Below are 14286 nucleotides of genomic sequence, written 5' to 3'. Positions count from 1 at the left end.
TTCTAATATTTTCGAGAAAATTGACATGATAATTACTATCGGTAATTCATTATTTTATAGTATTATAATAATATAAGAAATCTTATAAAAATACATGACGTCATGATAGTAATAATATCATGATAGTAATTATTATGATAGTGGTTTATGAATTCGAAAAACCTAACTATTAGCCTAAAAATTATGTTGCGAAAATTCTTAAATTGTATTGAAAAAGTTTTTTGTATATAATTTAAAACTAATTGACTAATTAAAGATCATATTAAATAATTTAGCATATCTAACATTATTCTTATTTGTATATTAGTTTTGAAGTTAATAATAATTTATTATTTTATAAATAATTAAAAATTTGAATAAATTACTCATATATTATTTTTATGATCAGTTATAATTCTAATAATAACTAATTATAAACACACTTTAGTTATGAGAGTTGCACTCAAAATATATCCACAATGATTTAATATTAAATATCAATTATTTTAATTTATATTTCATTATAAAATCTCAATTTTAATATGAACTGGCGTAATAAAATAAAATTGAATACGGTTTATTATTGATCAGGTATTTAAAAAATATTCATTATGACGAACTATTATTCAAATGTATTAGAATACCTATCTAACCATTAAAAATATCAGTATTTAAACCACTTAAACCTTTGGGTGGTGGCCAATTTTGCATAAAAATATTATAGAATAAAACTTTTATTTGGCATAATGCCCATTTAATCACCTCAAGTGGACATCTTAATCTATGGTATAAACAGCTTTACTAAAGGAAAAAAATTGCAATTCCCAGAGACATTCGGCTAAGCATACATAAGCACTTAAATATAATTCTTTTTAATAGATTTATTTTATTTTTTTAATTTATCTTCTTCCTTTAAATACGAACTTTTTTTCTACGCCTTGGTACTGCACAACGTTTTTAAAACATTGCATTACATTAAAAAACATTTATTTAAACAGGGGGCATTTTGCATTGTTTTTTGGAATAAATTCTACGGTCTACTTATAGTTGTTTTGCTTACCTATAGTTGTGAGCGTAAGTGTCGACCAATAAAAACAGTAAATGTACTGTCTAGAAAGCGATGAATTCCTAGTACCTTGCAAGTTGTACACCCAATTATCTGACCCAAACCCGATCACATAGCTTATAGCGAAATATAAGCATGAGTTCCAGTGTATGAGTATGAGTATGGCGAACACCACCTTGCAAATTCGGAACACGTTTGGGTACCCGGTTTTGGTTTCTGTTCGGTCGAAGAACTCCAGCATCCTCGGTACTCGGAGCAGTCGATTGGCACGGACGATTACAGGACAGGGCAGGACGTATGCCGAACAGCTGCCGGACGGCCACCACAAGTACGCCAAGTCGGTGGGAAGCAGACTCAGGAAGTCTGATTTCCATTTGGACGTACTGAAGTAGTTTTCCCGAAGCTTATGAGAATTGCGAACCATGAGACCTTGGTCCAGGAAACCTGAAAACAATATTAATAACGGTCGGTGTTAGTAAACGCTATTATTACTTGAAGCGGATGGTTGTTGAACTATAAAAGTATAAAATGAAGAGCACCCGTAGAAATGTGTAATGAACAATTTCTTAAACGACCCAATTCTTATTTCCCAATAATTGAACCGCACACCATTTTTAACACCATCGGATAGCTATATAATATATTTACACGGAAAATTATAGTCAATCGATGAATGCATTTTTAAAATTATTATTTCCGGTGGAGAATAAAGTAATTAAGATAAAATTATGTTGAATCAGTACTGTGTGGAGTTGGTATTATGGATACTTGAGTTTTTAGTTTCGAATAATATCCCAATATTTGTTTTCAGAATAAACGTAACTTTTGATTTTAAACGCGATAGTCGTACAATGATGGCTCAGCGTGGCGTACCTACATAAATTTTACAAGCTTACACCATTACCGTTAGTGACTAATCGATTTCGATTTTTTTTTTACGTAAGTATTTATAATCCATTCAAGATGATATAGTAAGTAATTCTGATAAAAAGCAAATAAGACAAGAAAATAATTCGGTGACAGTCGGCTGACACGGAGACACCTACCAAACTTAATAAGAACTTATAATCTGTTTATTGCAATTTTTTTTATTCAAGTCCAGTTTGTCTTTCGAGCCTTTTGTGTACATAGGTACCAGAGGTACTCACTACATTATAGATGGTAATGCGTTGGAAGATAATATTGTTTGATTCATTGATTGCCATACGAGAGATTTGGGCAATATGATTTCATTACGCGTATTCATAGGTAGTTTTAAATAGCTGTGAAGATTTTTGTTTGTAAAATATTATACTAAATACCAGTCAGAAGAGGTTATTTCGTCGGAGGCAGAGATTTTGTTAATAAATCGTAATTGTGCGTTGAAAAATCGTTATTCGGTGGACGTCATCTTGGCGTTCATTTCTACAAACTATATCGGGTTTCAAAAACAAAACCCATTGCTGTTGCCGGTTTATAAAATATTATATAAGTTATAATAATAATATGTTATGCAATGAACTCAATAATAGCACGCGTCGTCCGCAATCGAATTTCCAGATGGATTGCAAAGAACTCGATAATATAATAAACAGGTATTGTGTGCTGAATAATGTACACATGTTCATTGTATTACCTGTCGTCGTACGCGATATATTATAATAAGTAATGACACATCGCGTCGAAAGCACGACGATGTATAAAGACGGATTTGGATTTTTATTCTTTTCAATTTCGTACTTAAGGTTATCGTCGTCCGGTTTGTATGGGATCGGTATAGCGAAGGATTTCTGGGGTGTGGGAGGAGGGGTGGTGTGCCTCTGTGGGTTATTTATTTATTTTTTATCCCGGTGTATAAAATACGGCACCGCAAGTTGGTCGAAGGTTTGCTAGCATATTATTATTATTATTATTATTATTTTTACCCGGCACTCTGCAGCAGTGCGTTTTGTGAATGTTTAGGCAAAAACGATCGTACGCACACACCCACCCACACACCCACATACTCACACACATACACACCCCCCCTACCCATCCACGCACTCATATATATATATTAGATAGTCCTATTAATATTTACGAGACCTTAACGTATAACGTGTCCAAACCACCCCACCACCGCCGCCACCTCATATATAATATATATATATATATACATAATACAGTATATAATATATGTATATAAAATACTAGTCGCAAAACGTATCGGTCTCCGAACGTTATTAATGATGTCCCCCGGAACTCGGTAGGACCGGATGTTGTAAATAAAAGTGCGTGCGCGCGTTTTATTTCCCAGTGTGATTTACTGCCGTTCGTCCCGCGCGTCAGCCATACATAAATATAGTATCCGGGCGAAAGGAATCGGCTCCTTCCCTCATGCTACCACGGTAGCCGGGGAGTGGGGGGAAGACCGCTACCGCGGTCCACGAGGAAAGCGAGAAATTTGTCGCACTTGGCAGCCGAATCACCCGGAAAAATGTTGCGATGCCGCCCGATCAGACGTGTGTGTGTGTGTGTGTGTGTGTGGTGTCCACAGCCGTGTGCGCTGATGCACGTGCCGCACACTTGGACACGTATAGAGAACGAATGACGTACGTATACAATGCCATCACAGCGCCGTGTCCGAATTCTTCGGGAAATCGATTTTTCACGCGCACGCACACACAATAACGGCCGACGATAATGCGATTGTCCGCAGCACACTTGAATATCGATCGAGCTGACGGCCCGCGGCGTATTTATGATTTTCCGAGCGTAAGATGAAAAAAAAAGAAAAAACGTTACCAAAACGGACGTGGGTATTATTACACGGTGCCTGTCCAGTCGTAGGTGGTAACCCACAGGTACGTTAAAGCAATATTTTTACCCCTTTGAATTTAAGACACGATCGGGGGGTTGTATCTGCTCGATATTTCTATACGACCGCGAAACGCTTTCGGATGTATACGTCACATTGATGGTTATCGCACGATTAGGTTAATGAGGTACCTATCCTATACGGTATGCACACTTTATGTGTCGGTAGGTATTGCGCACTGTTAGCATACATATAGGTACCTTCGACTATGATTTATTCATTTTTGAAAAACGATAAACGCCGAGGAATATAAAGCGGACGCATAATGTTTATCTCACGTCGGTACACGGCTAGCAGGTGAGTTATGTAAAATAAATCGTAAGGTTGTATAAAACCAACTTAATACAAAAATCTTAGTGGTTAAAACAATAATAAAATATTAGAAATATCAGAAATAAAATGAATGTTACAATTTTCAACTTATTGGACTATTAGTACCTGGATACGAATCATCACAAAAATATTGTTGAGAGGCGATTTAGAGCCAACTTCGCGCGGTGTTTCTTGGGTGTTCACGTGGTGTCTCTTGGGTGTACTATAACGCTTACATCGAAATTAAATTGTTTGAAAGGAATATCATATGATATGATATAATAGGCTATAAATTAAACATGTAATACACACTAACACTGGTAATTGTATAATGTATATATGATGTGCCCAAACATATTACGGCGAAACGGTTAAATTCGTCGCCAATATTATATTACATTTTATCGATGACGTATAGATAGGATTTTTTTTGCAAGGGGTATTTATTATATATTTTATGTTTAACTCATAAATAATTATAAATATATATATTTATAATTCAAATCAAATATTAATGCTGTTACTTAAAAGTTATAAGTCATGATATACTTTTAATAATTATAATAAAATATTTGTAATATTTTTGGTTTTTTCTCACTTTTTAATTTATTTTTTATATATCGGGCTGTGTTTAATTGATTTTCTATACGCAGGCTTGGCTTATTTTTCATTTTTAAAAAGTATCGTTTTTTTCAATAAAACATTTAACACAATGGTTTTTTTAATGAGAATTTTAAATTAGGTACGTGATATTATTAAATATGTAAAACTTTAAATATTATATTACAAAACCAAAATTTCATTATAGACTGCAGTCATTTTCCTGTTATGATTAATCTGGCAGTTGAATAAAACAAAAATGAACCCACTATTATATTATAAGTCACTATACTACTAGATACCTGTTGTATTGATAGATAATAAAGTATAAACAGACTTGCGATCAGCCAATTCAAATTATTTAGACCGGAACCACAAATTAAAATACGATGTAGAAACAGTTGTTTGGAAAATATATTTAACGAAATCATCAACTAACGGGCCCACTCCACATCTGAAGGATTGAGAATCCACCGCGATATTATTATAATTTTATGCTCTCTCGTATAAGTGTCGTGATTCAATGAGTAGGTACGAATACATGAACTTTGCTGACGCATATTATTGGCACAGATAATATTTTACAATTCAAAAACAATGGGATATCATAAAACTGATAGCCGATAGGTATGATCATAATACAATATCACCCTCTAATAAATTCTGTGGTCAATTTATTTTGTCATGCCCACGACAGATATCTACTGTTTTATATATGTATAAAAAATACTATTTTTTCTTCAAAATAACACAATAATGTAACAATCAAAAACCAGTTTTATAAATATTATACAAAAAATGTAGTCGAATATAATAGGAAATTTTAATTTTATAATAACATTTTTATGTATCCTAAAAGATGATCTTATTTTGAGATACAACGTATTGCTTTTTTACCAAAGTTATAAACATTATATTATTGTCTTGGGTATATCTATCCGGTTTAATACCATAGATATACATGTGATATACTACACAGATTATATACCTAGGGTATAATTGGTCCGATGTAATTTCAAAATATAGGCCCTAAAAGGGCTTAACTTAACTGCTTATCTTTATGAATATCAATAGTTGCTATAATATAACTTATGCACAAAATACTTTTAACAATTATTTTGCATTTAATTTGTCTTGACCGGCAATTCCAATTTCCGGGAAGGACAGTCGCAGCAAGCGCACATTTTGCCGACCCTGCACTCACGTTTAAAAACACAGTTCGTTCAAATGTAAAATATTTCATTAAATAATTACTTATATAGTTAAATCATATATGTATATAATTGGGTAATAAAATAATACAAATTAATCAGAAAGAAAGTTGTATCAATAATTATTAAAGATGATTAAAAAATATGAATTTAGTTATTAAACACCTTAAACTAACATTAGAATAAGTTTTTAAGTCAAGTAGGTTATGTAACCGAATTCACCGGATTTATATCTATCGGTAAACCCGCATAACACAGCCACATACAGTACTGGCATGATAATAATTCATAATTATAAAAATATTTAAATTAAACAACACATTAAAGTTTAAAGTATTTAACAACTATTTACATTACAATATTACATATTATGTATATTGTATATAGTATATTATGCACAATAAGTAATTATAATAATATGTTTTGTCAACGAATAAAATTGCGTTCGTGATGCGTTGTATGTGATGTTTTATCTGATAACTCGAGTCTCGAGAACCTTATTTATAGTATTATAAAGTAGTGTGTGATTTTTGGGGAATTTCAGCTACCATTATTATCGTAAATTATTATTATGATTAATATAATATTTCTGTCGACCTAATCGCATCACAATGATTCGAGTTGGCCGTAGATCTCGTCTTGTAATAATTATATTGTTATTATATTTTTGTGACTTTATTGTGTTATACTTATATACACATAACCAACTGTGGGTACCTACAACCAGTGAGTGAACCTACGGGCGTGGCGAAATAGATATGAATGGTCAAAATACCTATAATACCAAACTCTAATAACGTCTGAATTTATTTTGTCATATCCACGACAGGTGCGTGTCGTGAGTGCGTTGAGCGCTGAATACGCGTATTGATATAATAATAATGATGATGATAATGACGATGACGACGATGATGATAATGTACCTTATTCTGTCACTGCAGCCACAGTGTTCGATAGCAATTTATGTAAATGCGTGTATTTACAATCAGTCACACAAGTGTTTGTACGGAATTACGTCATTTTCACGGTTTGCAGTATTCTGACGAATCGAGTCGACCGTCGAGACGTACACCGAATGCGAAATAATATTATACACACATTCGACGGCATTATTATTATTCCACTGCAACTGCGGGATACAATAAATCAATTTATGGTTCTATTGTAATGATGATTGACACGTATAACTGACTCTTGTATTATAATATTATATTGTATTGATTAAGGAGAAACCTTATAGAGGAGGAACTATTATTACCGAAGTCTCAATAAAATAAAAAAAACTGTTTATGCAGTTAGATTTTTAATGGTTTTCTTATTTATAGATCAAATAACAAGGTAGGAGCTATAATTATAATTATTATTTTTTTGTTATAGAACTACGGATATAAATGATTAATTAATTTAAAATATAAATTTACTAATAATAAAGACACGATGTTAGAATAATTAATAAACGAACAAAAGTACGGGGTAAACCATTTAATGTATGACACTCATTATTTAAAATATAATTTTATTTAATAAAAAAAATTCAAGTTTTTGAAAACATTTCGTTTAAGTACATAAATTTAAGTCATTACTCATTACAAAATAACATTTTTTATTTTTTTATGCATATCGCTGTACTAATGTTACGAAAATAAGAATTTCTGGAAATTTTTAGGGTGTTCAGCTGGTAAAAAATAAATTACGTTTCATAATACGTAAGGTACTTTCCTATTTGTTTATAATACTATTTCTAAATTATTGAGATAAGTTTATCATTCAGTTTTAAAGGTTATATTATTATAATATGTCACCTACTCATAATAATTTATTAACATAACATATATATCTTAAAATAATTATTTATTTATCAGTGAATTAACATGTTTATATTAGGTGTAAATGTGTCAAACATTGAAAATCATGAACAGTGTATATATTTTTTGAATGTAGGTGAGTATTGTACTTATTTCGTGGTACTTATTACATATGATTCGAATATTTAAAAAAATGCTTTTCCTTTGCAAAACCAAATAAATATAAGACTCCATCGCTGCATAAACCCAAGTACCTTGTACAATGTTGTTGTAAAATAAACTCCTAATGCTTCTACAAGAGTTAAGAAGGCCTATTGGATGTTATTAGTCATACATATTGGATACCTTTTAACTAATGTAATCATTCCGAAAGTTTTATGGAATATTTTTCTTATTGTAAATCTTTTATATTTTATTATTCTTGTACATAGTTATTTTTTCTTTTTAACATTTGAATAATGACATATATATTATATATAGTTAAAAATTATATTTGAAAATTCAATATATTGTTACCTATTGACTGGATTATGTTATTTCAATAGCGGTAAATAATGAAGGAACAAAACGAAGTAAATTTTTTAATTTCCAGAAAAATATCAAGTATATTTTAATAATAGCGAAATATTAGTTTTAAATAAAGTAAAAAATAGTACTGTATTACTAGAATTGTGTTTTTTATACATATCACGTGGGCTTTTGTAGCGATTTGGCACAAAACTAAGAAATGTGAGGAGGGGTTTGATAACAAAAAAAAATAACAACTTATAGAAGAGAAAAGTTAATTTAAAGCATTGGAATTTTTCCAAATACAAGATGGGCTTTAGTTGACATAAGTGAAAATTTATTTGTGGGCCAGAAATGTTTCCAAAACATTTATGGTGTGGCTATTAAAAAATCGTCAGTAATATTTATTATACTATAATTCGTGCATTAAAGTATAGTTTGATAAATATATTATATTTTTAAGTACACCAAGTGAATTGTAATATAAGTAAATTAGATTTAAACTTACTTACACAAGTAATACGCTGCGCTGCTGCAATATACATATTATAACATATTCTACAATTTTAACACAATAATAGGTACTAGGTTAAAATTGCATAATACATCAATAGAATCTTGAATTTTTTATATTCTAAGTAAAGCAATAAGTGGCTTAGTGATTTTTATTTCGTATTTTCAGTAACGTACGTAAACACATTTTTGAGTAATACGAATGTTCTAAAAGTTAAATGAATTTTCTCTGTATGTAAAAAATTTAACACAAACTGTAGTTAAGAGATCACTAAATTCTAAAAATATAGATTATTGTTGAGTGATTATGGTCTAATTATTGGTCCAGTCATTATGAGTGGCAACATAAAATTTAACCTGGATAATTTTTAAAAATATTTACTCGTTTCTTTATGTGAGTTAGCTAGAGTTTTGTTGGCTCTCTGGTTATAATATACGGATTCAATCTTTAATCCTACGAAAACAAATCGTTGTCTTATAATGTGAGAACCTAAGTGATTTTTATTTTAATTATAAGTATTCCGAATTATATTTTATGTTTGTCAGCTAATATTCAATTGAAAATACATTTATATAATATTACTATGATTTATCCACGGTACCACAGAACATACTATAGAAAATATTGGCTAACTATCTAATGTTTATTCAGTTTTTATTCCTTTATCAAAAGGAACTATTACTAGTATTGTAGTTCATGTTATGAATGTCAACACAAAAAGTCTTTTTGAAAGACTTATCGTGATTTTTATGCAAGTATGCAACATAATATTTGATTTCGTATTATTTCATATATCCTATAATCAGCTCTTTATAGGACTGCACTGTATTTTTTAATTTTATTAGACGATTTGTATCATAGATATTGTGAGCTATTCAAGTTATTTTGTTCGTACATAATCCATTGAAATCGAATATTTCTCGGGTTAAAGTTGCTAAAATTGTTGGGATATGCTTTATTTGATTATGTCTACATTATTTGAAAGTTTTATTTGGGTCTTCTTTCAGGGTAAATCATATTACAGTGAAACCTGTAGGTATATAACAGATAGTTACGGGACCATCTTAAGTTTCCGTTAAAGACATATTGTGTCCGTTAAGCTGTTTTACTGTATTATTAAAACTACAATATATATTTACAGTGGTAAAAAAAAGTTTTTTATAATTTTTTTTTTAAAGTGCAATTGCTCGATATAAATTTAATTTTTAATTTTTATTATGTAGTTATTGTTTGAAATTCATGGTCATTCAGAGCCACAATCGAAAGTGAGCTTATTCATAATTTGATTACTCTGCTTACGTCTCGTGTGTGATTTATTTAAGTTTAAATTTATATAATATTTATATGATATTTTTGTTATTTTTGTTTTTAACGGTTTCGACAGCTGTTTTATTTTGACTCATTATGACATAACGACAAAGTCAGTTTGACAAAGCATGTTCATCGGGAAGCTTAGGCGAGTAATATTAAAACATAAAAGCAACAACTGAGAGACAAGGATTTAATGCCCAATCCAGGAGTGTATTTTTGAGCCTTTTTCTGAGTGTTCAACAAACAATAATTTAATTATATCTACCAACTAGAATATTGTATAACGTCTTAACTTAATAAAAATTAATTTAGCTTACAATTATATGTTCAGTTTTGTTAGATCTCCAATGATTTGAAAACGCGACTATTCGTGTTTGTTCCATATATTTTCTAATAGTATTCAATCATATGTGCACCATAATAAGTCACAATTTGAAGGAATTAGAAAACAAATTGAAAACGAATACTAAGACACGCGTGTTTTCAAGCAGAGTTTGTTGTGCTAACGGCATTAGTCTCCAAAACTATCTATTTGATTTCACAGTTGAAAACTTTAGGACTATATTATATTATATATATATTTATCTGTGGCTCGGTGCAAGAAATACCAATGTCACATCACATTTCGACAAATTTGAGATTATTTGACCGAAGTCATTAAAATTTGATTATGTTACTTGTGTTAAAATGGCCAATGTTTCTGATACATTTTGATCAAATTAAATTTGACATTGGAAATAATTTGAAAATAATCGGTAGAAGTAGGTATATCAGTTAATATTATTATAGGCCCATTTTGATATTGGTCACGTATTTTCTATAGCCATGACATTATCCATTTCGAAATCAAGTAATAAAGTTTATATAAATATAATATAAGTTACTGACATAAATATTTATGTGCAATTGAATATTATTATTAGGTATTAATAAATAAATTATGTTTTTAATTATTAAAAATTGTTTATTTTAAATTTTAGTTTTTGGCCAATGTCGAACAAATGTAATTTTAATTTTTTCCTGGGTAGCCTATGTCTAAATAAAACTTACACATTTGTAGTTAAAACCCAAATGAGAGTGATACAATGAAATAAAAACTAATTTGATTAAGTAATAGCTTTTTTAAAGTCTCTACTTTAATTTTAAAATGTTTGTATTTAATTTAAAAATTGGAAAATTTATTTTTTTTTTTTAATTCCTGAACATTATTAAAATATGACATTGGCCTTTCTTGCACCAATGCACATGTATAAATTATGCATCGTATTATAGATTAATAGATTTGAATCAACAACTTGATGGTATTACAAATTACTAACATAGGTATTCATTTAATTTTGAAAGCATTAAATAAAAAAGAAATTGTCTATTATATAAATGTAGTCTTAGTATTAATTTTAAAATTGATATTATTCAGTACACGTTTTTCCAGTCCCTAGAACTTGGCAAATACATGAAAACAATATCAGACTTATCAAATACCAAAAAAATGATTCCTCAACTGTGGTGTGCTAGTGTGGTGTGTCTATCTATTATGCCGAGTGATTGAAATATTGCAGTAACATGCAAACCCATTATAACAATGATTATTATAATACTTATAATTTATAAGATACTGACCCAATGGTATTCACAATTTCAGAACAAAAAATGAGAAAAGTTGCGTCTAAAAAATAATATCCAGTCTGTATATTTAAGTCACATATTTTAGAAATACTGTACCTATTACCAAAATAATATTCTAAATGATTTAGTTCTTATCGTGCAACAAATTTTAGTCGAACGTCGTCAATACGCCAAAAATATCTAATTTTGGAATCTATCCAGAAAATTTTAGCAGCTACAATTGAAGCAATCTCAAAGCTCATTGTATTCATCGATGAAGCTTGGCTCAGACATTATATAATAAGAATTAATAATCCTACAATAATACATATTAATAATAATATACATTTCAAATTACTGATATATAGTAACTTGTAAATCAAAACATTGTCGGCTAGTAATATAACCGTTGCCCCAATAAACATTAGTAAATGTTCAGTTTTAGATTGAAACTTGAATTGACAGTACTATTAATAACAAAAGAAAAGTTTTTTTTATTTGATTTATAAATGATGGATATATACATCAACACAGAGCTATAAATTATAACATAGACAATAAACATTTATTTTTTGTAGTGTTACCGTCTACGGTGTGTCTAAACAAGGATACCAATTACTTTATTGTAATAAATTGATCATCAATATACATATTTTTATGCGTCGATGTGGACTGAGTCAATTATATAATGGCATTTTAAAATATAATACTGTGATAATAATGTTCATAAAGATGTAAAAGTTCATTATTCATGGTAATAATTTTGTACGAATAGTATTCACGTTTAGTACTGGGCAAACCTGAAATTGCTTAAATAAATTAATTTATGCAAATTCGAATTCATTTAAATATATTATAAAAAGGGAATACGCGTGTTTCGACAATACTACTATGCACATAATTAATAATTTACGGAAAATACCATAATGTGGTCAACAGCCATAATATTTATTTTTTGTATATTATGTTCAGACTTATAAAGTAATAAAAAAAATAAGACATATTATAATTTGTTTATTAATAGATTACCTTAAGTGTACACGAAGAGACAATTTTTTAAGAGATTTATTAGTGTTGTTTTGATAGTGATAACAAGAAGGATAAATTGGCCAAATGGAAAATATTGTATCTGGCATATTATAACGATGGTCCACTTCAGTAGTATTTTTCATTTTATTTTTAAATTTACCAATTCAAGACTCGTCGTGTTTTCAATGTTTATGAACGCTATATTTTTAAACATTGTATTTGTACATATTACTATGTATAGGTACTAGCCACTAGGTAATAAATTTCCACAATAAACCACTGAGAAGACTAGGAAAACTAATTTCACCCAACTCAGACTTCTATATTTGTTCTCTTCTTAAGTTCTAGAGCTTAAGTAGTTTTTATAAAGTTTAATTATTTTATTTCTAATTAAAGTATTTATTGCTGAAACATTTAAATTGTATGGTTAATTGTATTTTAGTTTAAGTTCTTAAATTGAAAAAAATGTATTATTTTAAAACTGAAATATTGAAGTGTAGCACAATGAAAAGATAATAAAATGGTAAATTTTAATTATGTTTACTACAACTCAACACGCAACAATATTGCTTACCTAGGGCATCCGTCAAAAAGGACGTCCGCCTGGTTAGTTCAGAGGTCTAGTGGTGTGGTAAATGATTAATTGCAGCCTATATTAGCAAACCGACCATGGACCTTCCACAACAATGCGTCAACGGCGTGGATAAGGTTTTTTCTTTTTTCATTTTTCTTTTTAATTATTTGTTTTCACAAACACTGGCTATTTTCTAGAAAGTTTTTACGGATTCCATTATGTGTTTGAAACTAAAAAAATTTAATTTTTCATTCATTACGAACAACAAAAAATTTAATTTAAATTAATATTGTTAATGGGATAAGCGATTCGCTGAATAGTAAATATGTTTTGTACAAAAAATGGTCAAACAATCGTTATATTGTTTAACCATTTTTTCGATTTTTTTGATTTTTTCGATTTTTTTGATTTTTGTCATAATGATAAATATATTGATATTTAAGTAGGTAGGTAACAGAAAAAATTATTTTTATATGAAATGTTAATAAAATATGTAAGTACTTAAAACCTATCCTTGAAAATATTTCATCTGTGATTTATTTTCCAAGATTTTTAAATCAAGAATAATAAATTATTCAACATTATTAATATAATATGATCTGACATTATAAGTACTCAGTGTTTGAAGTGGGGGGGGGGGGATATTGAGGAATGGCAAGAATGTTATGATGATATCAGGAAATCTGAATTGTAAGGCATCCCTCCACTTATCTTGAACCATTTCGACCACTGTAAGTACTTACAAATTGCTATATTTTTATTTTTGGAATGTTCATATGAGCATAATATATTGTATCACCACTACACCAGCTAATAATGATGAGATTATTCATTGTTATTATACTTGGAAAATCAATACAAATTCATATTACTCATAAAAGAATAGAAGTCGTTTGAAAAAATAAGTACCTATACCTACATGGAATTATGAAAAATG

At 29.3% G+C, this 14286-nt stretch overlaps 2 protein-coding genes across 5 annotated transcripts in view; one reads left to right on the top strand and one right to left on the bottom strand.

Moving 5' to 3' along the window:
* Positions 1-14286, bottom strand: part of LOC100162601 (cyclic nucleotide-gated cation channel subunit A-like) — a 207743-nt gene that overhangs the window by 41287 nt on the left and 152170 nt on the right. For all 4 annotated transcript variants that reach the window (XR_003839447.1, XM_029489432.1, XM_029489431.1 and 1 more), the window contains one exon: positions 1040-1489. Coding sequence is in view for 3 of the 4 variants with exons in the window: in XM_029489432.1 (XP_029345292.1) it covers positions 1040-1489 (450 nt within the window). In the remaining variant the exon portion in view is untranslated. The remainder of the gene's footprint in view (positions 1-1039; positions 1490-14286) is intronic.
* Positions 3378-14286, top strand: part of LOC100159895 — a 32479-nt gene continuing 21570 nt past the window's right edge. Inside the window, exon 1 of the mRNA XM_016808779.2 lies at positions 3378-3867. The gene's annotated coding sequence lies outside the window, so the exon portion shown is untranslated. The remainder of the gene's footprint in view (positions 3868-14286) is intronic.

The sequence above is a fragment of the Acyrthosiphon pisum genome, chromosome A2 (genome assembly GCF_005508785.2).
Source record: "Acyrthosiphon pisum isolate AL4f chromosome A2, pea_aphid_22Mar2018_4r6ur, whole genome shotgun sequence".
Lineage (NCBI taxonomy): Eukaryota > Metazoa > Arthropoda > Insecta > Hemiptera > Aphididae > Acyrthosiphon > Acyrthosiphon pisum.
Note: the sequence above shows the minus strand (reverse complement) of the source record. Positions and strands in the feature narration are given on the sequence as shown.